The 27,259-nt window shown below is 52.0% G+C and overlaps 1 protein-coding gene across 1 annotated transcript; it reads right to left on the bottom strand.

The window, feature by feature from the left end:
• tmed6 (transmembrane p24 trafficking protein 6) lies at positions 1-27,259 on the bottom strand. Its single transcript, XM_038806388.1, has 4 exons — positions 27,067-27,259; positions 20,463-20,589; positions 18,886-19,040; positions 1-314 (listed from the first exon to the last, which is right to left on the bottom strand). Exons 1-4 carry the CDS (start codon positions 27,187-27,189, stop codon positions 81-83), a joined length of 639 nt encoding a protein of 212 aa, XP_038662316.1. The 5' UTR covers positions 27,190-27,259; the 3' UTR covers positions 1-80.

A 27,259-nucleotide genomic window follows, 5' to 3' on the forward strand; every position in this document is an offset into this window, starting at 1 on the left:
TAAAGCTTAATTAAAATTTGTGTTTATTTTTTTTTAAATGCCCTCATATTAACACCATCATATTCCTTGGATATAACTGCCTAACATCTGGGTTTTTCATTTCCAATGGTGTCTCTCATAGCAAACAGGCGCCTTAGAAAATAAAGCTGTAAAACGCCAGATGAAACAATAACTACACTCTGGGCAAATGACCACCAATTCACATAGTTATTACTTGCTAGTACAGTGAAATAATCAGCTCCTTTGCGCATTCTGGCAAAGTTATAAAATCTCCACATATGGAAGACATAGCTTTGAACTTTGATAGTAGTATCCTGTGAGAGAGGGAAAAAGAAAAATTAAACATAAGACATACGATTTAAAAATGATAATTGACACAATGAAAAGGCAGATAACAGCTGAGACATTGGGTGGAATTGTCTGAACGTAGTTCCTGCTGAAGCAACAGGACCATTAATGGGACAGGAACCTATTGACAGCTGGAGCGGGCTTTGCTGAGGGTCCTTAACTGAGTCAAGCATTAGTATTGCATGTCCAGGTTCTCCAGACAATATGCGGGGTGATGCACTGGACCTATCAAAGGAAGGATTTCTAATTGAAGCTACCCTTTGTTACAATGACTCAAAAGGACATGGAATTTTGAGGATGCAGCAACCATAAGGATGAAGCGGAGACCAGTGTCTCTCACTCTTACCGAGAGGTCCTACACAGGGGCTGTGTGAGGTGATCTTTCGTCAGAACCAGTTGAAGAGGACAACCTCTCAAATAAAGCAAGAGTGGATGGAAGTGTCCAAATAAATCAGTAACACTAGTGTTGTCCCTTCTACCTGGAGACAGTGCACTTAGAAGGTCCAGGACATCAGGAGAGTGGGCAAGATGAGTTGCATCACACTTTCAGGTTTCAAGCCCACACACTGACTTCCCCAGCATTCTCTTGCACAGCACCCAGAACAAAGCACCTTGCAGCTGCATTCATTCCTCTCCAGGCATCACCTCATTCCATCTGAGCAGCCAACACAACTTCATCCTCATACCCTCTCCTCACAGACACCCACCACAAATGTTGTCCTTCGCTGCTACCCACACAAGCCATTGTTTTTTTAAATATAATTTTTATTGGAATTTTTTACAGAAAATATAAAACATAACGACAAACAATGAAATGCAACAAAATAACCCATAATAACCGTACCACCCCCAGACCGTATCGACGCATGTATCACATCCCCCCACCCCCCCAACGAACAACAAAAGAACTTCAAAATTAATTTAAATTAAATAAACAAACATAGTCATCGTCCGCCCGCCCCCCCCTTTTCCCTCCCCCTTCCCCCCCTTCCCCCCCTTTTCCCTCCCCCTCCCCCCCTTTTCCCTCCCCCCTTCCCCCTCCCCCCTTTTCCCCCCCTTTCCCCCCCTTCCCCCCTCCCCCCTTCCCCCTCCCCCTTTTCCCCCCCTTCCCCCCTCCCCCTTTTCCCCCCCTTCCCCCCCTTCCCCCCTCCCCCCTTTCCCCCCCTTCCCCCCTCCCCCCTTCCCCCTCCCCCCTTTTCCCCCCCTTCCCCTTTTCCCCCCCTTCCCCCCTCCCCCTTTCCCCCCTTCCCCCCTTCCCCTTTTCCCCCCCTTCCCCTTTTCCCCCCCTTCCCCCCCTTCCCCTTTTCCCCCCTTCCCCCTTCCCTTTTCCCCCCCCTTCCCCTTTTCCCCCCCTTCCCCCCCCCTTCCCCCCCCCTTCCCCCCCCCTTCCCCCCCCTTCCCCCCCCCCCCCTTCCCCCCCCCCCCCCTTTGCCCCCCCCCTCCCCCCCTTCCCCCCCTTTTCCCCCCTCCCCCCCCCCCCTTTGCCCCCCCCTTCCCCCCCCTTCCCCCCTTCCCCTCCCTTCCCCTTTCCCCCCCTTCCCCTTTTCCCCCCCTTCCCCCCCTTCCCCTTTTCCCCCCTTCCCCTTTTCCCCCCCTTCCCCTTTTCCCCCCCTTCCCCCCCTTCCCCTTTTCCCCCCCTTCCCCCCCTTCCCTTTTCCCCCCCTTCCCCCCCCTTCCCCTTTTCCCCCCCTTCCCCCCCTTCCCCTTTTCCCCCCCCTTTCCCCCCCTTTCCCCCCCTTTCCCCCCCCCTCCCCCCTTCCCCCCCTTCCCCTTTTCCCCCCCTTCCCCCCCCCTTCCCCCCCTTCTCCCCCTTCCCCCCCTTCTCCCCCTTCCCCCCCTTCCCCTTATTCCCCCCTTCCCCTTTTCCCCCCCTTTTCCCCCCTTCCCCCCTTCCCCTTTTCCCCCCCTTGTTCCCCCCTTGTCCCCCCCTTCCCTTTTCCCCCCCCTTCCCTTTTCCCCCCCCTTCCCCTTTTCCCCCCCCCCACCCCTTTTCCCCCCCCTTCCCCTTTTTCCCCCCCCTCCCCTGTTCCCCCCCCTTCCCCTTTTCCCCCCCTTCCCCTTGTCCCCCTTTCCCCCCTTCCCTTTGCCCCCCCCTCCCCCTTTTCCCCCCCCTTCCCCTTTTCCCCCCCCTTCCCCTTTTCCCCCCCCTTCCCCTTTTCCCCCCCCCTTCCCCTTTTCCCCCCCTTCCCCTTTTCCCCCCCTTCCCCTTTTCCCCCCCTTCCCCTTTTTCCCCCCCCTCCCCCTTATTCCCACCCCTTCCCCTTTTCCCCCCCCCCTTCCCTTTTCCCCCCCCCCTTCCCCCTTTTCCCCCCCCTTCCCCTTTCCCCCCCCTTCCCCTTTTCCCCCCCCTTCCCTTTTCCCCCCCCTTCCCCTTTTTCCCCCCCCTTCTCCCCTTTTCCCCCCCCTTCCCCTTTTCCCCCCCCCCCCCTTTTCCCCCCCCTCCCCCTTTCCCCCCCCCCCCTTCCCTTTCCCCCCCTTCCCCTTTTCCCCCCCTTCCCCTTTTCCCCCCCCTTCCCCTTTTCCCCCCCCCCTTCCCCTTTTCCCCCCCCTTCCCCTTTTCCCCCCCCTTCCCCTTTTCCCCCCCTTCCCCTTTTCCCCCCCCTTCCCCTTTTCCCCCCCCTTCCCCTTTTCCCCCCCCTTCCCCTTTTCCCCCCCCTTCCCCTTTTCCCCCCCCTTCCCTTTTCCCCCCCCTTCCCCTTTTCCCCCCCCTTCCCCTTTTCCCCCCCCTTCCCCTTTCCCCCCCCTTCCCCTTTTCCCCCCCCTTCCCCTTTTCCCCCCCCCCTTCCCCTTCCCCCCCCTTCCCCTTTCCCCCCCCTTCCCCTTTTCCCCCCCCCCTTCCCCTTTTCCCCCCCCCTTCCCCTTTTCCCCCCCCCTTCCCCTTTTCCCCCCCCCTTCCCCTTTTCCCCCCCCTTCCCCTTTTCCCCCCCCTTCCCTTTTCCCCCCCTTCCCCCCTTCCCCCCCGGGTTGCTGCTGCTACTGTCCCCGTACCCTATCGTTGAGCCAGAAAGTCGAGAAAAGGTTGCCACCGCCTAAAGAACCCTTGTACCGACCCTCTCAGGGCGAATTTGACCTTCTCCAGCTTAATGAAACCCGCCATGTCATTGATCCAGGTCTCCACGCTTGGGGGCCTCGCATCCTTCCATTGAAGCAAGATCCTTCGCCGGGCTACTAGGGATGCAAAGGCCAGCACACCGGCTTCTTTCGCCTCCTGCACTCCCGGCTCCACCCCAACCCCAAAAATCGCGAGTCCCCATCCTGGCCTGACCTTGGATCCCACCACCCTCAACACTGTCCTCGCCACCCCCTTCCAGAACTCCTCCAGAGCCGGGCATGCCCAGAATATATGGGCATGGTTCGCTGGACTCCCCGAGCACCTGACACACCTGTCTTCACCCCCAAAGAACCTACTCATCCATGTCCCAGTCATGTGGGCCCGGTGCAGCACCTTGAATTGGATGAGGCTAAGCCGCCCACACGAGGAGGAAGAATTAACCCTCTCCAGGGCATCAGCCCATGTCCCGTCTTCGATCTGTTCCCCCAGTTCCCCCTCCCACTTAGCTTTCAGCTTCTCTACTGACGCCTCCTCCGCCTCCTGCATAACCTTGTAGATATCAGATATCTTCCCCTCTCCGACCCAGACCCCCGAAAGCACCCTGTCGCTCACCCCCCTCGCGGGAAGCGAAGGGAATCCCTCCACCTGCCGCCTAGCAAATGCCTTTACCTGCAGATACCTGAACATGTTCCCCGGGGGAGCCCAAATTTCTCCTCCAACTCCCCCAGGCTCGCAAACCTCCCATCAATAAACAGGTCCCTCAGCTGTCTGATGCCCGCTCTGTACCAACCCTGAAATCCCCCATCAATGTTCCCGGGGACGAACCTATGGTTCCCCCTTAACGGAGCCTCCATCGAGCCCCCCACTTCTCCCCTATGTCGCCTCCACTGCCCCCAAATCTTGAGGGTAGCCGCCACCACCGGACTCGTGGTATACCTCGTAGGAGGGAGCGGCCACGGCGCCGTTACCAGGGCCCCCAGGTTTGTATCTCCATAGGACGCCCTCTCCATCCGTTTCCATGCTGCCCCCCTCCCCCTCCATTACCCACTTGCACACCATCGACACATTGGCCGCCCAATAATACCCCGAGAGATTGGGTAACGCCAGCCCCCCCCCCCCCCCCCCCCATCTCTACCCCGCTCCAAGAAGACCCTCTTCACCCTCGGGGTCCCATGCGCCCAAACAAAGCTCATGATGCTGCTCGTAACCCTTCTAAAAAAGGCCCTAGGGATAAAGATGGGCAAACACTGAAAAAGGAACAAGAACCTCGGGAGAACCGTCATTTTGACGGACTGCACTCTACCCGCCAACGATAGCGGCACCATGTCCCATCTTTTGAATTCCTCCTCCATCTGCTCCACCAGCCTGGTAAAATTAGGCTTATGGAGAGTCTCCCAACTCCTGGCCACCTGCACCCCCAGATATCTGAAACTCTTCACTGCCCTCTTAAACGGGAGCCTCCCAATTCCCTCCTCCTGATCTCCCGGGTGTACTACAAATACCTCACTCTTGCCTAAATTTAACTTATAGCCCGAGAAGCCCCCAAATTCTGCTAACAGCTCCATCACCCCCGGCATTCCCCCTTCTGGATCCGCCACATACAACAGCAGGTCGTCCGCATACAGCGATACACGATGTTCCTCCCCACCCCGCACCAGACCCCTCCATCTCCCTGACTCCCTCAACGCCATAGCCAAAGGTTCAATCGCCAGTGCAAAGAGCAAGGGGTACAGGGGGCACCCCTGCCTGGTCCCACGGTAGAGCCTAAAGTACTCCGATCTCCTTCCATTGGTAACTACACTTGCCATCGGAGCCGCGTAGAGCAGCCTCACCCATTTGATGAATCCCTCCCCGAATCCGAACCGCTCCAGCACCTCCCACAGGTACCCCCACTCAACTCTATCAAACGCTTTCTCCGCATCCAGCGCCACCACTATCTCCGCCTCCCCCTCGACTGCCGGCATCATAATAACATTTAGCAGTCTCCGCACATTCGTGTTGAGCTGCCGTCCCTTGACAAATCCTGTCTGATTCTCCTGTATCACCACTGGCACAAAGTCCTCTATCCTGGTGGCCAGGATCTTCGCCAGCAACTTAGCGTCAACATTGAGGAGCGAGGTAGGCCTGTATGATCCACACTGCAAGGGGTCCTTATCCCGCTTCAGGATCAGAGAGATCAGTGCCCGCGACATCGTCGGGGGCAAAGCCCCCCCCCTCCCATGCCTCATTGAAAGCTCGCACCAACAGGGGGCCCACCAGATCCGCATACTTTTTATAAAATTCCACCGGGAACCCCCCCAGCCCCTCTACCAGCTCCTCTTGAACCCTTGGGAACTGTAGCCTGTTCATGAAGCTCTCCATCCCCCCTCTCCCCATCGGAGGTTCTGACCGGTACAGTTCCTCGTAGAAGTCCCTAAAGACCCCATTTACTTCTGTCCCCTTCTGCACTACATTCCCACCCCTATCCGTCACTCCACCAATTTCCGTAGCAGCATCTCGCCTGCGGAGCTGATGCGCCAACATCCTGCTCGCCTTCTCCCCATACTCATATACCGTGCCCTGCGACCTCCTCCACTGTGTCTCCGCCTTTCTGGTGGTCAACAAGTCAAATTTGGCCTGCAAACTGCGCCGTTCCCCCAGCAACCCCTCCTCCGGTGCCTCCGCGTATCTCCTGTCCACATCCAGGAGCTCTCCCACCAGTCTCTCCCTCTCCTTCCTCTCCCTCCTTTCCCTATGGGCCCGGATGGAGATCAGCTCTCCCCGGATCACTGCTTTCAGAGCCTCCCAGACCATCCCCACCCGGACCTCCCCCGTATCATTGGTATCAAGATACCCCTCAGTACTTCCCCGGACCCTCCTACACACCTCCTCATCAGCCAGCAGCCCCACATCCAGGCGCCAGAGCGGGCGCTGGTCCCGCGTCTCCCCCATCTCCAGATCAACCCAGTGCGGAGCATGGTCTGAGATCGCTATGGCCGAATACTCTGCATCCTGCACCTTCGGGATCAATCCCCTGCTCAGGATGAAAAAATCTATTCGGGAATAGACCCTATGGACATGGGAGAAAAAGGAATACTCCCGCGCTCTCGGCCTCCCAAACCTCCAGGGATCCACCCCTCCCATCTGGTCCATAAACCCCCTCAGCACTCTGGCCGCCGCCGGTCTCCTACCCGTCCTTGAACTGGACCGGTCCAGTGGGGGATCCAGCACTGTGTTAAAGTCTCCCTCCATGATCAGGACCCAGCCTCCAGGTCCGGAATGCAGCCCAACAAGCACCTCATGAAGCCGGTATCATCCCAATTCGGGGCATATACATTAACCAGCACCACCTTCTCTCCCTGCAGCCTACCCTTCACCATAATATATCTGCCCTCCTTGTCCGACACCACCTCAGCCGCCTCGAACGCCACCCTCTTCCCCACCAGGATCGCCACCCCCCCGGTTCTTCGCGTCCAATCCTGAGTGAAAAACCTGCCCCACCCATCCCTGCCTCAGACGAACCTGGTCCGCCACCTTCAAGTGGGTCTCCTGGAGCATAGCCACGTCCGCCTTCAGCCCCTTCAGATGAGAAAATACCCTGGTTCTCTTAACTGGCCCATTCAGCCCCCTCACGTTCCAGGTAATCAGCCTGGAACGAGAGCAACTTGCCCCTCTCCCCCGCCGGCTAGCCATAGCTTATCGACTGCTCGCCCCAGGCCAGCTCGCCCCGCCTGACCCGTTCCCCATGGCGATAACGCCTCTTCTCTACTCCCCCGGCCCACGCCAGCTCCTTCCTGGCCATTCCAGCAGCAACCCGGTATTCCCCCCACCCCCCCAGGCTAGGACCCCTCCTAGCCGCGACGCACCCTCCATGGTACTTCCGTGAGTCAGCTGACTTCTGCTGACCCGGCAGCTCCTGCCAAAACCCATCTCCTCCCGGCATGGGGTCATCCCCCTCTTGCCACACCTCCTTGGCACCGCTTCAGCGCGGGAAAGAAAACCAGTAGAGGCCACGCCCCCACCTCCAGCTCCACCCCCCCCCGCCCCGCAGCGCGGACAACCAGAGGAAAGCCCGCGCTTTCACACTGCCACACCCCACCCTTCCGGCGCAGCTCCTCAAAATCCAGTTTCACCCCAACCCCCAGCCCCGTACAGAAGAGAACATATAAAGCACATACCCCCAACGTTCCCCACATACCCCACACCCATACCCAACAGACAAACCCACGCGGAAACAGAGCAAAAAGAAAGGCAGCATAAAAAAAACACGTGTCAAAATTGAAGAACAGCAACAGCGAAAACAGCAACAGCCATAGTGTGTCCCCAGATCCTAGTTCGAGTCCAGTTTCTCCGCCTGTACAACGGCCCACGCCTCCTCCGGGGACTCGAAGTAGTGGTGCCGGTCCTTATATGTCACCCACAGACGCGCAGGCTGCAGCATTCCAAATCTGACCTGCTTGGCATGCAGCACCGCCTTCGTCCAGTTGAACACGGCCCTCCGCTTTGCCACTTCCGCACTCCAGTCCTGGTAGATTCGTACTACCGAATTCTCCCACTTGCTGCTCCTCTCTTTCTTGGCCCAGCGCAGCACACACTCCCGGTCACTAAATCGATGGAACTGCACCAGCACCGCCCGCGGGGGTTCATTTGCCTTAGGCCTCCTGGCCAGCACTCTGTGAGCTCCCTCAAGCTCCAGGGGCAAATGGAAGGACCCCGCTCCCATCAACGAGCTCAACATCGTGGTCACGTACCACGGGAGATCCGACCCCTCCAGCCCCTCCGCCAGGCCCAGGATCCTCAAATTCTTTCGCCTTGTGCGAACGTCCAGCTCCTCCAAGCGGTCTTGCCACTTTTTGTGAAGTGCCTCGTGCAACTCCACTTTCCCCACGAGGACCACGGCCTCCTCCTCCCGCTCAGCGGCCTGCTGCTGCAACTCCCGGATAGACACCTCCTGGGCCGCCTGAGCTCCAAGCAGCTTGTTGGTAGTCGCATTCAGTGAGTCCAGCAACTCAGCCTTCAGCTCCGCAAAACAGCGCAGAGGAGAGGCCTGCTGCTCCTGCGCCCAGTTCCACCAGTCCTCAGGTGTTCCGCCGGCCGCCATTTTGTCCTTCTTCCCCCGCTTTTCTTGTGGAGCTGCTGCAGCCTTGGCCTTTTCCCCACGCCGGGTGAGCACCATAAATTATGGGGAATGCTCCTCTAGACACCTTCCCCCACCGGGATTCGTCGAGAAAGCGCCGTTTGAGGCCCTCAAATCGGCCCAAAAGTCCTTAAGTAGCGGGAGCTGCGGTGCGGCTTAGCCGCAATTGCAAAGCCGGTTTTCTGACCGCTCCACTCCTAGTCCAGGCCATCCACTGGTGGAGAATCTGAGAAGGAGTGTTCCCACACGGGGAAAATTCCAAACAGCACCACTACGAGCCCTTAAAAGAGCCCCAAGGGGCAGCACGGTGGCGCAGTGAGTAGCACTGCTGCCTCACGGCGCCGAGGTCCCAGGTTCGATCCCGGCTCTGGGTCACTGTCCGTGTGGAGTTTGCACATTCTCCCCGTGTTTGCGTGGGTTTCGCCCCCACAACCCAAAAAGGTGCAAGCTAGGTGGATTGGCCACTCTAAATTGCCCCTTAATTGGAAAAATGATTGGGTACACTAAATTTATATAAAAAAAAAGAGCCCCAAAGTCCGAAAATAGTGGGAGCCACTGAACGTGCGGCTTAGCTCCGCATCACCGCTACCGGAAGTCCGTCTCCGCTTCTTCAATGGCCTTGGTGAGATCTTTTCACAGTTCTTCCCTCTGCTGCTGGAATTCAGCTTTCATAAAGGCCCTCAGGTCAGCTTGAGACCTATAAGCTGGCCCTTCCCCCGCTAGCATGCTTGCAGAGGCTTTTGTTTGTTGCTCTTCAGACAAATCTTGCACTGTTTCTGAGGGTCTGATAACCAAGAAACATCCTATTCCTGGGGGAAAATACTCCTTGAACATTCACCCACACCTTTTCATCGAAATTCCAACCCGTGCTGCCCAAAAAAGAGCTATTTTCTGCAACCTTAGGCAGGAGCTGCCTCTGTGTGCTCACTTACTTCATGATGCACACCGGAAGTCCTCCACAAGCCATTGTTAACACTCAAGTGTTTGTTTTCTCTCATTGTAGAAGAAGAGAGCATACAACTTGGGAAGAGGCAGAAATGCAGGGCGTGATCAAACAGCCTCATCAGACACGACTCGGTGACACGGTGAGACTGTTAAATCTCGTGAGAGGCCTTTCACAAGTTTTGCAACACTTGGAGTGCCTCACAAGATCTAATGCCTCACTGGAGCATCTATCTCGCTGCTTTTGAAAAAGGCCAAAGATCCTAAAGAGCGTGGGCCATAGCGCCCATGTTGAACGTTAATGCCTAATAGCTGGCCAAGATGTTGGCTTTAAGACTGGAGTCGTGCCTCCTACAGTTGATCAGGGAAGATCAGACGGGGTTCATGAAAGGGCGGAGGCTGTCAGCAAATGTGCGCTGGTTGCTTAATGTGGTGTTCACCCCTGCAACCAGTCCGGTTCCAGAGATTATTGTATCTCTGGACGCAGAGAAGACTTTCGACTGGGTGGAGTGGGGATACCTCATTACGGTGTTGGAGACATTTTTGGGTTGAGTCTGGGATTTGTGTCCTGTGTGTGGCTGCTGTATGCGGCGCTGTTTGTTAGTGTTTGTGCTAATAATATGACCTCCAAGACCTTTCGGTTACACAGGGCAGGAGGCAAGGATGTCCGCTGTCCCCTTTGTTGTTTGTAAAGGTAATTGAACCGTTGGCTATGGCGCTGAGGGCCTCAAAGAATGGAATGGGATAGGGGGATGGAGAACAGGGTATCGTTATATGCTGATGATTTGCTGTTGTACATAATGGATCTGGAGACATCTATTGGGAACATCATAGAGATTCTACAGCGATTTGGGGCTTTCTCTGGCTATAAGCATATTTGCCATTTGGAAGAAGATAGATCACACTAACCATGCACGCATCTCATTTTAAAATTCATTCATGAGATGGGACTTCCGGTGACGGCGGGCGGGAGGCAGCCGCACAATGGAGGGCTCCCGTTTGGGAACAGCATTTTCGGGGCTTTAAGTGCGGTCCCAGGGTCCACAAAAGCAGAGAGGAGGCACAGTGAAGGCACAGTAAAGGAAAATGTTGAGGGTGAGCAAAAAAACGGCTGTAAAAAAAACAGCTGAAGGTCTGTCGGGGAGTGGAAAGGTCACTGCGGGGTCACCAAGGAAAATGGAGGCTGGAGCACCAGGGGAGGCCGCATTGCTTACGACTGAAGAAATGACTTTGGTGATGGCTGCGGAATTCGAAAGGCAGTTTACAAAACACATGGAGACAATGAGGGAGGTTTTGAGTGTGCTGGTGGAGGAGGCGATTTCCCCAGTGAGGATGGCGGTGGCGAGCGCAGTGGCGGAGGTGCGGGAGCAAGGGGAGGCGCTGAAGGAAGTGGACGAGACATTATTGCAGCACGGTGATCAACTTACCTCGATGGGGAAGGAGATGCAAAAGTGATAGAGATTAACAAGGATCTGCGAGAAAAAATGGAAGACCTGGAAAACAGATCCAGGCGACAGAATTTGAGGATTGTGGGGCTGCCCGAAGGAGTTGAAGGACCGAGGCCAACTGAGTATTTTGCCACGATGCTGGTGAATCTATTGGGGGAGGAATCTATTGGATCCCTCCCGATATGAACTGGATCAGGCTCATCGGTCGTGGAGGCCTGTACCAAAGGCGAGTGAGCCGCCAAGGGTAGTGACTCTGTGCTTCCGTAGGTACAGTGTGAAGGAGAAGGCCCTGTGCTGGGTTTGTGTGCTGAAAGGGGATTTCTGAGCTTTCCTAGGGCCGGGAAAGGGGGAAAGGGACCTGGGCGGGGACCTCCATGCTGGCCGGTTTAAGCCGGCCAGTGAACAGGAGTGAGGTGGAGGGAGGGGCTACGGCCATCAGAGCCTGGCAGAACAGGGTCCGAGGGGTCTAGCTGGTGTGGAAAGTTGGGGGGAAGGAACAGAGGTTGGGGGGAGGAGTTTTACAAAAGGCAGTGGAGGGGAGGAGTTGGAGAGGGGGGGGCTGTTTACAACTCTTGGGTATCATGTACGGCACTCTTTCAGAGGTTGGATGGCATTGAGTGTTGGGGGGGTGAAGTGGACTCTATAGGTTAATGGTGACCATGGGTGGTCCCGGACTCCTTTTTTTTCTCCTTTGTTTTCTCCTTTGTTTTTTGTTTCCACCATGGGAGGGTTTGTTTTATTGAATGCATATATTGACAGGTGGGCCTTTGTTTGGGGTGGTGGGAGGATGGGATCGTTGTTATTGTTAAGGGGATTGATTTTCTATTTGTTACCGTTCACTGTTTGTGGGTGGGGCGTAAATTTTGAAGGAAAATGTGAAAATGGAGAATAAAAACATTTTTTTTTAAAAAAATTAATTCATGAAATCTGGGCAGTGGTGGCAAAGCCATCATTTATAGCCCATCCCTATTTGTGCTGGAGAAAATAATGATGAGCTGCCTTCTTAAACCTTGTAACCTTGTAAGAAGTCTTACAACACCAGGTTAAAGTCCAACAGGTTTGTTTCAAACACGAGCTTTCGGAGCACGGCTCCTTCTTCAGGCTGCTCCTTTTGCAGTCTCCCAGAGTGCTGTTAAGTAGTAAGTTCCAGGCTTTGAACCTGGCAAAGCTGAAGGGCATGTTATTTTTCCAAGTCAGACTGGTAGTGGTGTTGTCACATAGCTGCTGTCCGTGGAGGGACCGAACAGCAGGAAAGCCTGTTGACAGTGGCTAGAATGGAAGATCCCATCACCAGCAGGCCGCCTCCACTACTGCAAAATACACCCTCAGTGTTTGTGACATTTTTGGTCTCAGGCCCTCTCATGGCAGGTTCCTAACTGCAATACATTTGTGTGTCATGGATACTCGTTATATTAAAATGTTTTGTAATGACGACCTACCTTCAAGCTTAAGTCAGCTTGTGGTCTCTTGTGGTCCCCAGTTCACTTCCGTTTAAAGGTGACCTGCAACAGTCAGTTTTGTGCGGTTGTGTCTGAGTTCAGCAATTTTCCTTGTTGAATTCTGCGGCATAAGGGAGTGGAGCAGCAAAATGGCAACTTGCACGGAGGCTTGAGGCCGGCAAGGTGTGTGTGGAATGGGGTCAGGGGCATGGAGGGGTGAAAGAGGGATTTAAGGGAAGACGATGTGGCCGGAGGCACTGCAGAGTGAAGTCAAAAGGACCTGTTGTCCTGGGTGACGTTGGAGGGGTGGTGGGAACAATCAGTCATGCTAGAAAAATGAGGGGACTAAAGGGTGGGGTCAGTACTTTCTACTTGTAGATCCATCTCAGGGTGTTGGCTGGCAGAGTCCTTACAGGGCTTTGAATTCACTTACAACAGTTAAGTCACCCCTGCTGAGAGTGATCTTCTACAATGTCCTTTTCAATGCATAGAAGGCAGGATCAGCTGAGCCTGCAAGTTCAGCCATGTCCCACAAGATGGCAAGCACACCACTGAACATTAATGTGAACATTCAATAAAGAGAACGCAAAGTCATATCATAGTTTCTTCCGCAATAAAAAGACTCCCAATTAACTATCAATGGGTGTAAACTATGAGGCACACCAGTACATTTAGCCCTCTGACTTAGCTAGTCTAAACAAGTAATGATGATGCACACATGAATAAAGTGAAACTAGTGCAATGTGAAAAATTTACAAGTGTCCTTTCGATTTGAAAAATGCCCATGCCAATTTTGTGCTCTCAATAAGCCTATGTTAATGGTAATGGCAATGTAATTGAGAAGAAAAGTTCTGGTTGTGATGCAGACCCTCCCTGTTTGTCCAGGAGGCCCTTTTTTATAGGTTGTCCACACCTGCTGCATTGTCGGCTTACGGTGGGTTATGTGTGCACAGTGGTTAGCATTGTTGCTTCACTTTGCCAGGGACCCAGGTTCGATCCCAGCTCTCGGTCTCTGTCCGTGTGGAGTTTGCACATCCTCCCCGTGTTTGCGTGGGTTTCGCCCCCACAACCCAAGAGATGTACAGGGTAGGTGGATTGGCCATGCTAAATTGTCCCTTAATTGGAAAAATTAATTGGGTACTTTAAATTTATTTTTAAAAAGCTACTGCAGAAAAAAGCATTGCAGGTGTACCTGATCCCTACAGCATAGAAGGAGGCCATTCGGCCCATTGAGTCTGCAACCATGGAGGTCTCGTTCCGCAGCCTCACCTTGTTCCCCGCGGACCAAGCGACCCCATCATGGGCTCCCGACCAGCGTCTGCCCCAGGCCTGCGCCGCGCGGCTACCCACCCACTGCGCAGCTCCAGTGTGCCATTTTTGTGGGCAGCCCCAACACCCACGACAGCACTGCCTGGCCCGCAACGCGACCTGTAGCAGATGCGGTCGCAAAGGATACTAAGGATGAATCCATCCCCTTCCAGGTGGAGAGCGACGCCTCAGAGGTCGCTCTCGCAGCCACTCTAAATCAGGCAGGGAGACCAGTCGCCTTTTTATCCCGAACCCTCTCCGCTCCGGAACTTCGACACTCCTCAGTCAAAAAGGAAGCACAAGCCATCGTGGAAGCTATACGACACTGGAGGCACTACCTCGCAGGTCGGAGGTTCACCCTCATCACCGACCAAAGATCAGTTGCCTTCATGTTTGACAACTCACAAAGGGGCAAAATTAAAAATGATAAAATCCTGCGGTGGAGGATTGAACTCTCCACCTACAAGTATGGTATTATGTATCGACCGGGGAAGCTCAACGAGCCCCCAGATGTCCTGTCCCGCGGCACGTGCACCAGCGCACAAGACGACCGCCTGAAAGCTATCCACAATGACCTCTGCCACCCGGGGGTCACCCGGCTCACCCTCTACATCAAAGCCCAAAATCTGCCTTTCTCCACCGAGGAGGTAAAAGCCATCACCAGGGATTGCCCGATCTGCGCAGAGTGCAAACCGCACTTCTATAGACCAGGCAGGGCCCATCTGGTAAAGGCATCCCAGCCTTTGAACGCCTGAGCATCGATTTCAAAGGGCCACTCCCCTCGACCAATTGTAATGTGTACTTCCTGAACGTCATCGACGAGTTCTCCCACTTCCCCTTTGCTATCCCGTGCCCCGATATGACCTCCCACACAGTCATCAGAGCTTTGCACAGTATCTTCACCCTGTTCGGGTTCCCCAGCTACGTACACAGCGACAGGGGTTCATCTTTTATGAGCGACACGCTGCGTCAGTACCTGCTCGACAAGGGCATCGCCTCGAGCAGGACTACCAGCTACAACCCCAGGGGGAACGGGCAGGTGGAGAGGGAGATCTCAACGGTCTGGAAGACCGTCCTACTGACCCTCCGGTCCAGGAATCTCCCGACCTTCCATTGGCAGGAGGTCCTCCCTGATGCGCTCCACGCTATTAGGTCCCTCCTATGCACAGCCACCAACCAGACCCCTCACGAACGGCTATTTGTTTTTTCTAGGGGCACTACCACGGGGGTTTCGCTCCCAGCATGGTTGAGGACACCAGGCCCGGTTCTCCTCCGGAAGCACGTCAGGGCACACAAAACTGACCCACTCATAGAAAGAGTGCTCCTACTCCACTCCGAACCCCCAATACGCTTTCATCGAATACCCTGACGGCTGTCAGGACACTGTTTCCCTCCGGGACCTGGCGCCTGAAGGATCCAACTCCACCACCACTACTGCCGAGGTACCCCTCACACTACACCCCACACAACCCTCCGCGCCCTGCGCCCCCGCACCTACAGGTTCACGGCCCGTGCTCCGCACCCCCGCGCCTATAGGTTTCCGGCGCTCCCCGTCGGGTACGAAGCTCGGACCGAATCATCCCCGGAGTCCACTATCGTACCCTCACCGACCGTCACCACCCAGCCACCCAAAGAGGCTGCAACCCCGGTGCTCCGCCGATCCCAAAGGACGACTTGGCCGCCGGACCGGCTCAATTTGTAGACCCATCACCCCCGCCAGACTTAATTTTTTTTACAGGGGGTGAATGTGGTGAATTATAAACCTAGTAATTCACACTGTGTTGTATTATATGTATTGTGTCCTTGTGGGCTCTGTATACGAGCCGTTGCGTGGCTCTGCCCATAGGGGGAGATGAGGAGTTTGTACTGGGCTCCACCCATGGCTCTGCCCATGGCTCCGCCCATGGCTCCTCCCACTAACCGGAAGTATAAAGCTCTGCAGTCGTGAGCCTGCTGCCAGTTCATCTCGTCGCAGGCAGACTCAGTTGTAAGACTATTAAAACCACTGTTCACCTCCAATCACGTGTCTTGTGAATTGATGGTCTCATCAGTCATCTTGGATGGCCCACGAACAAAGGGAAACCCCAGCATGCAGGGGCACGTGCACAGGGTAAGTAGCGCTGACCACACAGGAGAGAGGGACAGTAACCCCCTATCAGAATAGTCACCTGGAACGTAAAGGGACTCAACGGGCTGGTGAAAAGATCCAGAGTCTTTGCCCATCTAGAAAGCATGAAAGTCAACATAATCTTTCTTCAGGAGACACACCTGAGGGTGAAAGACTGACTGATGATAAGGCAAAGTTGGGTAGGATAGGCATGCTTCCACACAAGGACAAGGGGGGAGGTGGCCATACTATTCAACAAAAAGACAGTTGTTATAGCAACAAACACGGTGATAGACCCAGTGGGACAGTATGTGATGGTTGGCAGGATCCTGGGAGAGGTACCAATGGTCCATGTAAATATATACTCCCCTAACTGGGACAACGCCGAGTTCAGCAAAAAAACAATGGTGGAGATCCCCAACTCCAACTCCCACCAGCTCATCATGGGGGGAAACTTCAACTGTGTGTAGGATCCAATCACGGACAAGTCCAGCCCCAGGTCAGGGAGAAATCAGGAATGACAAAGGAACTGAACACCTTTATGGAGAACATGGTGGTGGTGGTGGGGACGGGGGACGGGGGACGGGGACGGGGGGGGGAGCCGGGGGGGGGGGGAGGGGGGGGGGGGGGCAGGCGACCCATGGAGTTTCAAACATCCGAGGGAGAAGAAGTTCTCCTTCTCCCATGTTCACAAAGCCTATTCCAGAGTAGAGACTTCTTTGCAATGGGCAAATCAGTGCCTTCAGCGGTAGTAGGGGTGAAACACTGCACAATAGTAATCTCAGACCATGTGCCACACTACACAGATCTGAGGTTGGAAATGGGCCGGGCCCAGGGCCCCCCACAAGGCGTTCTGTGAAAAAATGTCACAAGCCATCGATGTATATGTAACCTGCAACCAGTATAGGGAGGTCTCACCTTCCACATTCTGGGAGGCACTGAAGGCAGTGATAAGGGGGGAAATAATAGCACACAGGGCTCTCAAGGACAGGATGGAAAGGGCAGCTGGGCAACGACTGATCAACAATTTGAAGGTGGATTGGTGGAACTTCATGGTCCCGACCATGGAGTTGCTGCCGGAAAGGAATAAGCTGCAAGGAATTTGATCTGTTCACCATGGCAAAATCAGTGGGCCAGCTCTGCCACACATTGGGGGGGGGGGGGGGGGGGGGCCTTAATGAATATGAAGAAAAGGCCAGCCGCCTACTGGCACATCAACTGAGAAAGCAGGCGGCCACAAGGGAGATAGTGCAGGTAAGGGACGGGAATGGTAGGCTAGTCACAGCGCGAGTATGTTTTAATACCAGGGGGCAACATATAGTTAGTTAAACAGTATAGTTGGGGTAACCAACTACCGGTAGGTATGTTAATATACCTCATAGCCATATATACGTTTCCTATGTATTCATATGTCTTATGGTCTTATTAATAAGGGGATCAGGGGTTATCGGTAGAAGGCAGGGGAATGTGGATAAGAAACATAACAGCCATGAGTGAATGGTGAACCCGACTCAATGGGTCGAACGGCCTAATTCTGTTCCTATGTCTTATGGTCTTATACCTGTTTATTTCTTCCCTCTTTTCTTTTTAGGCATTGTTGTTACAAATAAATGTAAAACCATAAAAAAAATATATTTTAAAAGTTTCCAGCATTACTCCATGAAATGAAATGAAATGAAATGAAAATCGCTTATTGTCACGAGTAGGCTTCAATGAAGTTACTGTGAAAAGCCCCTATGGCTTTTCTTCTAGAAAACCTGAGAGAGTTCTCTTTAAAACCAACTGCTTCTAGCAGAGCTGTGAAAGCTGCCTTCTTCCTCACTATCTATGTCCAACTGCAATGACTTCAACTAAAAATAAACTCAAAAAGCATTCCTATCCTAAAGGTGCCCCTGGTTGCCAAGGAACAACTTCGACCTCTCCATAGCTTGTTTACTTTTCACATCATAACCCTCTCTTCTCTAAGCACAGTAGAAGAACAGTTTTGTCTGAAACCAAAATCTTCAGATGCAAACACCTTTGACCAGCAGAATCTAACTATAGGTGTACCTAACCTTCCTGACATAAACAATAAATTCAACCCACTTAAATCTATGGGCGTGATTTAACAGAAACATTCCAAAGTGTCATTTTGGATAAGTTTGGAGGGGTGATGTTTCCGGGTTTTCTCGGTGAGATCAACACTGGTATTCACCCACACTTGGTGATTTTTCAGGGCCTTGGGGAGTTTCACCCCGGTATAACCCACACTTGGAAATTTGTTCAGCAATGGGATGCTGAACTCGCTGGCGAGACCGGCTCCTCAAAGATCGGTGCTCCGATCTCTAAGCAACCGAGGGCCCTCCACATCCACTAGCTATGGACAATGTCAACCCCCCTCCTGCACACATGGGTATTACCCCACACAACATCAGTGAGGACACCCCACTATGGAGTCGCCCCCCTTTTCAGGCCCACCCAACCCCCCTTTTCAGGCCCACCCAACTTTGTAGGACATCCAACCTTCACATCCCCCAACCTTGATGAGTCATCTTCAAAGTCACTCTTCACCACCCTCCCCCGACTCTTCATACACCCTCATCCCCCTTTTCATGGGCATGACCCCCCCCCCCCCCCCTCAGGCTCTGGCCCTTGGGCACCATGCCACTGCCACCAAGGCATCCCTTGCACCACCAGCCTGGAAGTGCCGCTGGATACCTTGGCTGTGCCATTACGCCTGGTCCACGTTTGTGTGGACCAGTACTAAACGGCGCCATGACGAGGTCTCCCAGGCGCGGCCATTTGTTCCCGGAGAATTCAGGAGAATTGGGTGCCAACATATTTAAATGAGCCCAATGACTCATTTAAATATGTTCATCTGGATCTCACCCAGCTTGGGCATGTGTTTGATCTCATGAGGCATTCCCAGCGTTGCAAATCTCGCGAGAGGCCTCATCGCATCATCGATTCGGTGGGAAGAGGCCGTTCGATCACTGCTTAAGACAGCTGTACCACTGATCAATCCAGCAGGCAAGGAAAAAGGTCTGATCAGACCATAATTGTGACAGCTCACTGCTTTGGAGGGAGGGGCAGGTGTAAAATTTTATTAAAACTACTAATGTCTTAATCTGATCAATGTTTCTCACCCGAATAGCAGAAACTGTGTCATTCAGTTGAAGCTTTTCTTTATCTTCTATTTCTTTTTTTTCACTTGAGCCATCGTAGTAAACTCCAAAACTGATAAAGATCTGCTTTGATCCAAAGTGTGAAGAAAAGTTGTTCAAACAAAGTTGATAATAACCTGAAAGAAATCAAAATCTGATTGTCCATGAAATGCAGTATTGTTTTAACTATGAAAACATGCTTTCTGTAACAAAAAACAGTTGGATATATCCACACTTTTAACGTAGTAAGGGTCTTTCACGATGAATAACTAGAAAGCTAAAATGGAAGCTGAGCAAACGGAGGAGCTATAAGGAAGATTTATCAAAAGCTTAGTTGAAGAAGTAAGTTTTGGGGCAGCACGGTGGCACTGGGACTGTGGCGCTGAGGACCCGGGTTCGAATCCCGGCCCTGGGTCACTGTCCGTGTGGAGTTTGCACATTCTCCCCATGTCTGCGTGGGTTTCACCCCCACATCCCAAAAGATGTGCTGGTTCGGTGAATTGACCATGCTAAATTGCCCCTTAATTGGAAAAAAAATAATTGGGTACTCTAAATTTAAAATAAAAAGAAGTAAGTTTTAAGTTAAAAGGGACGGGGACATGTAAACAGGTATCAGTCCCACAACATGAGGACTAGGCAGATGAAGGGCTGTCAATGCTTGATCAAAGAGAGAGGGGTTGGCACAAGAATTCAAGCAATGGAGAATTAGAGAGAGAGTGGCAGAGTTTAAGGATGTTACAGATAAAGGAAGAGTGAGGTATGGAAGAGATTTAAACATGAGAACATTTTTTTTATTTGCAGCATTGTGGGACCGGGAGCAAATACAGGTCACTGAAAACGGGTGGGTGGTGAATGGTATTTAGTGCTGAATAGAATATGGATGAGCTACAGTTTAAGGAAAATAGAGGATGGGAGACAAGCCAGGCATTAAATGTCATAAAATTAATGTGGAAGCAGTGGAGATGGACATGTTGTGAAAAATTTGATCCCAGTGATATTAATATTGTGGATAGTAGACACATTAATCTCACTGACACCAGACAAGTTGAAAGTGCAAAAGTGAAATAATTTGAATGCTGGATAGCTGAAATAAAGTCAGAAAATGGTGGAAATACACAGCAAATCAGGTAGCATCTGCGGAGAGAGAAATAGAGTTAATGTTCCAGATCAATGATCTTTCATCTTTTGTTGCAGTCAACAAGTTGATGAACATAAATATTGCTCAGCGTGTTCACCCACATATCAATTCATATTGGACTCATTCTTACCCAGTGCTCATTCTGTCCATTTTGTGAGACATTAAAGTAGAACACATGCAAAACATATGACTATCCAGTTTCAGTCATGAATTACAGACCCAAATTCTGCTATCATTCAAATAAATATAGGTTAACGTAAATAAATATAAATAAATAAAGGTTAATGTAAGTCAACTCATGCAAAGGCATGTTGCAAAACAATGGCATCATGACAGTACGAATGAAAAAGACAAATTTAGCACAGCACAATCACCAACCTCTCCCCTGTAGTGATACTTGAAATAAGATAGCAGTACACACCTGATTCACTTGTTTTGAAGTTGATTTGGCCACTTGCATCACTGGATGTGTCTATCAAGTGTCCAGTAGGTGCATTAACTGTGGTAGTAATAGCTCGATCATTCTGTAATCCCATTACCCACTGAACCTAGGAATTAGATTTTAAAGAGACGTTTCAAACATACAAAAGACACAATTGTATATTGAGGTAATGCTGCTTATAATACCCATCAGTGGTCCTTAATTGTGCATTAATGTACAACTGCGGAGGTATCTGGGTTGATCTACAATCAACCTATTTGCAAGTTAATGTTTAGAAAATGCCATCTTATGTTGAGGAATGCCAGTATATTTTTTTTTAAATGTTAAATGTAAAATAAGTAAAGTTATAAATGGAGTGGCCATATCACTGGACTAATAATAGAGGCCTGGGCTAACAAAGAATATGAGTTCAAATCCTACCAAGGCAGTCTGAGACTCTGAATTCAGTTTTTTAAAAGTCTGGAAATAAGAAGCTTGAATCCTGAAGAGACCATGAATATTTTAGATTTTTGTAGAAACACCAATGGCTCATTAATTTAGGGATGGAAACCTGTTGTTTTTACCTAGCCTGACCTATGTATGACTCATCCCAATATGACTGACTCTTAACTGGCCTCTGAAGTGGCCGAGCAAGCAAGTTGTATCATTTTGCCACAATGACTAGCAGGAACAAAACTGGACAGACAGCTTCGAATTAAAACGGGACAGACCACTTAGCTTCGATCTAGGGTGTTAAAGCACACAACCCGCCAAGGCCCTCTCACTAACATCTGGGGACGGGTGCCAAAGTTGAAGGAGATGTCCCACAGGGTAGGCAAACTAGTCTAACATAGTCATACTCATAGAATCATTCTTTATGGATGTGCATAGGCAGAAGAACCAGAGAGCATTGCTATCAGTAATGGTAACCACAAAACCTCCAGGTTGTCATAAAAGCCCCTCACTAATGTCCTTTAGGGACGGAAATCTGCCATCCTTACCCATGTCCATAAGTAACTCCAGACCCACAGTGATGTGATTGACTTTAAACTGTCTCCTGAAATGGCATTTGAACCAAACCATTAAGAAAAAGCAGAATAAGAACAAAACCGGGCAGATCTCCAGGCCTCAACCAAGCATCAAATTCAAATACCACAATGCCAAACCCAGCTCAGTCAACCCTACAAGCTCCTTACTAACAGCGGGGGCTTGTATCAAAATTGGGAGAGCTGACCTACAGGCTAATCAAGAAATGCCTGACATAATCAACCTCACCAAATCATACCTTACACTCAATGCTCCAGGCTCCTCCATCACCATCCTTACCCACTGGCAAGTAGGAAAGCTCTTCCAAATGTTAGTGAGGAAGTCTATGTAGGGTGGGATGTTCCCTTGTTACTTCTGGTGCCGAGGTTGATGTCGGTGGTCCTTTTATCTTATTTAACTTGTCTGAGGATAGCTAATAATTATAATAATGATGTGGTTTGATGCAACTTAATAGCTTGCTGGACCAGTTCAGAGGGCAATTAAGACCCAAACACATTGCTGTGTGTCTGCAGTCACATGTAAGCTGTCCAGGTCAGAATGGCAGGTTTCCTTCCCCGAAGGAAATTAGTGATTAATGGAACAGGTTAGGTAAATGTGATTCAAACTGAGACTTCCGGTGGCGTAGGCAAGCAGGGCGGCTGCAGCAAGAAAAGCTCCCGCCGGTGGCCACGATTTGCGGCGATTTTGGGGATTTCCCCCAGTCATCAATCATCCCCCGCCTATCGTCAGGGCCGTCACGGTCAGCTAGCGGGGCCGGTTTAAAAACCGGAGAAGAACCCCGTGCGGGTGTCAGGCTGAGGCGCTGGGCCCAGCGCGGCACGGAGGTCGGAGCAGCAGGGGCGGAGCTAAAAGGAGGCCGAGGCTGCAGGCCCAAGACCAGGGCCTGTAGGTGGGGTGTCCCACATCGGATGTCTCCCACCTAGGATGAAGTAAGAAGACTGAAGTCCGGTCCCAGGGGAGCTCTGGGGGAATGTAGAGAAGAAGACAAAGAAGTTTTAAAGAAGTTTGGTGAAAGTTTTTTTTTCTCCCCTTTGTTTTTGTGTGTGAAGGAAGAAAAATAGTTTTTTTCAAAACAAATAATTCAGATTGATGAAGGACAGGAGGGTGGAAGGGGAGAGAAAAGAAAAGAGAGAAAAAGCAATAAGCCGCTAAAGGATGCGAAGAGCAGCGTCGAAGAAAGGAGGAAACGCGGGTGGAGGTCAACAGAGGACTCCGAGCAGAGCTCGAAGACTTCGCGAACAGCTCAAGGCGGCACAATTTGAGAATTGTGGGCTTGCCCGAAGGAACAGAGGGACCAACACCTCATGTGTGAGATTGGGGCTTATACAGCTGAAGGTGGTATACAGAACACACCTCACGAGGGCGAAGATGAGCCGATTCTTTGAAGGAGTCGAAGATGTGTGTGAGCATTGCGGGGCCCCACTAATCACGTTCATATGTTTTGGTCCTGTCCAAAGCTAGAGGAGTACTGGTGTGGTGAATGTAACTTAGTAATTCACACTGTATTTACCAATACCATTGTAAGCGCAGTAGCGTTATCCGACCACTAGGGTGTGTAGCTCTGGGAATGCTCAGGAGTTTGTACCGGGCTCCATCCTTGGCTCCGCCCACGACTCCTCCCCCTGGACTTGCTGTATAAATACCCTTGTCCAGAGCCAGCCTACAGTTCATCGAGAGTTCAATGGGTAACAGGCTGGTTCTGTAGCAAGTAGATTAAAACCACTGTTCATTTCTTAAAGCACGTGTCTAGTGAATTGATGGTTCCATCAATTTAATCTACTTAAGAACAGTCAGGATCGATCATGGAATCAGCCCTCAAGCCTGGACGCCTGGAACTCGACCCACAGGATGCAAAGGCAAAAGAAATCTTCTCCCACTGGCTGCGGTGCTTTAAGGCCTACCTGGCAGAAGCGAGCACAGCCAAAACAACAGAGGGTGAGCCACAGAATCTCTACGCAACTAAACTCGGCCGGTTCATATACTGCAGCGCTAGCGATACTCGATAAGATGTATGTAAGGCCCATTAACGAAGTTTACGCACGCCATGTGTCCACGACTCACCGCCAGCAGCCAACAGAATCACTCGCCGAATTTTTAAGAGAGCTCAATAATCTATCAAATGACTGTAACTATCAAGCGGTTACCACGGCTGAACATAGAGAACTTGCTGTTCGCGATGTTTTTGTAGCGGGCCTCAGGTCTAATTATGTGCGCCAACGACTGCTGGAAAAGGGGGCCCAAGACTTAGAAACAACTGCGGAAATTGCTACCACGATGGAAGTCTCCTTCCGCAGCCTCACCTCGTTCCCCGTGGACCCCGCGACCCAATCATGGGCCCCCGACCAGCGACTCCCCCAGGCCTGTGCCACGCGGCCGCCCAACCACCATGCTGCCCCAGCCAGCCGCTATGCTGCTCCAGCCAGCCACTATGCTGCTCCAGCCTGCCATTTCTGCGGCCAGAATCAGCACCCGCGGCAGCACTGCCCGGCCCGCAACGCGACCTGCAGCGACCGGGCGGAAAGGCCACTACGCGAGAGTGTGCCTCGCAAAAAGGGCCCCAGCTTCCAACTCCCCAGCGGCACGAAGTAATCGCTCCCCACACCCGCAGGCCTGCGGGGCCCGAATCGCTGCAGCCTATGCCCCGACCCCGCCACCTCCTGCCACGTGCGATCCATGGGGGCCGCCATCTTGGTAAACCTCCACCACGCGGCCGGCCACGTGCGACTCATGAGGGCCGCCATCTTGGACGCCATCTTCCTCGCCGCCCGCCACGTGCGATCCACGGGCCCGACCTGCATCTCCACGCTCGGACAACTCATCAGAAGAGTATGACCTCCCCGGGCACTCGTCACGCAGCCCGCAACTCGGCGCAGTCACCCTGGATCATTCACGCCCGAAGCATCTGCGAAATTCGATGGCAGAGGTCCAAATCAACGGGTACAATACGCCATGCCTTTTTGACTCCGGGAGCACTGAGAGCTTCATACACCCAGACCTGGTAAGATGCTGTTCGCTCCCCATTTTCCCCGTGCGGCAAACTATCTCGCTCGCTTCAGGCTCCCATTCTGTCCAGATCCAGGGGCGCACAGCTGCGACACTCACAACCCGAGGCACTAGCTACTCAAAATTTCAACTCTACGTTTTGCCCGGCCTCTGCGTGCCACTCTTATTAGGCCTAGATTTTCAATGTAACCTTAAGAGCCTCACCCTCAGCTTCGGCGGGCCCCTGCCCCCACTCTCTATCTGCAGCCTCGCTACGCTGCGAATCTCCCCCCCCTCCTCTCTTCGCCAATCTCACAAAGGACTGTAAACCCGTAGCCACTCGTAGCAGGCGATACAGCCTGCAGGATAGGGTATTTATCAGATCAGAGGTCCGAAGGCTTCTTAGTGAGGGGATTATAGAGGCCAGCAATAGTCCCTGGAGAGCTCAGGTGGTGGTCGTTAAGACCGGGGAAAAATTCCGCATGGTTGTCGACTATAGTCAGACCATAAATAGATTTACACTCCTCGATGCGTATCCCCTCCCCAGGATTGCAGGCATGGTAAACCAGATCGCCCAGTACCGGCTCTTTTCCACGGTGGATCTGAAGTCTGCATACCACCAGCTCCCAATCCGCCCGGAGGACCGCCACTACACGGCATTCGAGGCCGATTTCCTCCGGGTCCCCTTGGGCATCACTAACGGGGTTTCGGTGTTCCAAGGTGGTGCACGTTAAACTGGACCTGTATCCCCGGGAGGCCATATTCGGGATGTCGGACCAGCCAGGATTGGATATGGGAGCGGGGGCAGATATCGTAGCCTTCGCATTCGTTGATCGCCCAAAGACGGATCCTGCTGGGATGGAGAGAAGCCTCTCCACCCTGTGCCCTGGCGTGGCGGGGCGACCTGTTGGAATACTTGACCCTTGAGAAGGTTAAGTTTGAACTGAGGGGAAGGGCGGAGGGGTTCTACAAGTCATGGGCACTATTCATTATGCACTTTCAAGAACTGGATAACATTGAACATTAGTTAGGGGGGGGGAATGGGTGGGAGGGTTGGGGGGGAAGAGGGTTATATTAAGGGTGACTATGGGTAATCCCTGATTCCTTTTTTGTCATTTGTTTATGTAAACATCTGGGTTGATGTTTGGGGTTTGGTGGGATGGTGGGATCGTTGTTATTGTTAAGGGGATTGATATATCTGTTGCTGATTATTGTTTATTGTTGGTGGGTGTAAATTCGGGAGCAAATGTGAAAAAGGAGAATAAAAATATTTGTTTAAAAATGTGATTCAAACTATTACTTGTTGGGGGGGGGGGATAAATGCTGACACAAATGGCTTGTTTTTGTGTTGTAACCTTAATGTCTTTCTATTTATTAATGCTGTTTAGATGTTAGAGAATTTCTCATTTGTCAGTATCTAAAAGAACTTCAACAGAATATAATTTAAGAATCTCAACTACAGGACAGGTTCAACAGAAAAAAATCTATGGCTGGTTTTGGGCGCATTTAATGCAGTATTTCTTGCCGGCTGCAGCACCGTGAAAGGTCCCACTATTCAACGGGACTTTGCTGTTTTTTTGGTCTCGAGGAGTTTCTTTCCACCGAGACCGCACTTGAGTCATCTTCTGCTGGCAAGCCCAGCCGGAAAGGTTCCTCGCAGATTGGGGTGTTTTTTTGTCTGGCTGCCCTGATCTTTCCCCCCTTTCAGCACCCCCACCCCCATTTTTGACCATCTCAACCTCAGGGAGGTCCCCAGGAACACTCCCTCACCCTGTCCACCTGGTAATGCCCCCAGGCCTAATCCCTGGCCGTGCCAACCTGGCACTCAGGCACCCTGGCAATGCCAGGATGGCACTGTGAGGGTGTCAGTGGCAATGCCAGGCTGACGGTGTCTAGGTGCCAGAGGGAGTGCCAGAGTGCCGCCCTGCCCTGTCCCCAACCACCCGGGGGTCTCCAATGGCCTGGGTGACCCCCCACCCCCCAGATGCTGTTACAACTGGTCCACGTTTGTGGAAACCAATACTCATGGCACCCTGGTGAGGTGCCCTAGGCACAGCCGATGAATTCCCGCAAACGTCTCACGAGATTTTGTTCAATCTCGCAAGGCGTTTCGAGCGTCGTAAATCTCACGAGAGACCCCTCGCGAGATTCAACAGCCTCGTCCCGACACCAACTTGGGCGCAACAAGACTTCTAAATCGCACCTATAGATTCCAGATATTCTTCATTCACAATATTGTAACATGAACAGAAAATGCCAGGCTGCATCTGTGGAAAGAGAATCAGAGTTAAGACCCTTGAGTCAGAACTACTGATGAAAGAGCATCAATCTGAAACATGAACTCTGTTTCTGTCTCCAGAGTTGTTGCCTGACCTGCTGAGTGCTTCCCATCATTTTCTGCTTTTATTCCAGATTTCTAACATCTGCAGTATTTTGCTTTGAAATTCTAACATGTTGAAATATTTAACAGCGTTCATTTTAAATATTTGTTACTAAAATTACTCAAATTTATTTTCAACTGCATATTTTATTTACAAGCACAATGTGACCAGGGAGAAGCATTTTATGATCCTACCTCATAATTGAAGTAAAAATAGCCTGCTTTTTCAGCATAATGCCAGAAGCATTCATGTCCACTTCCTGGGACAACAATGGAGAAATCATACTGATCTGCAGCACGAAATGTAGACCCGCTCATTGTCTCAGACTTTTGACATCTTCCACTTAAAAGCAGGGCAACACACAGGTATACAAATACAGCACCCAGT

Source organism: Scyliorhinus canicula, chromosome 9 (assembly GCF_902713615.1).
Source record: "Scyliorhinus canicula chromosome 9, sScyCan1.1, whole genome shotgun sequence".
NCBI lineage: Eukaryota > Metazoa > Chordata > Chondrichthyes > Carcharhiniformes > Scyliorhinidae > Scyliorhinus > Scyliorhinus canicula.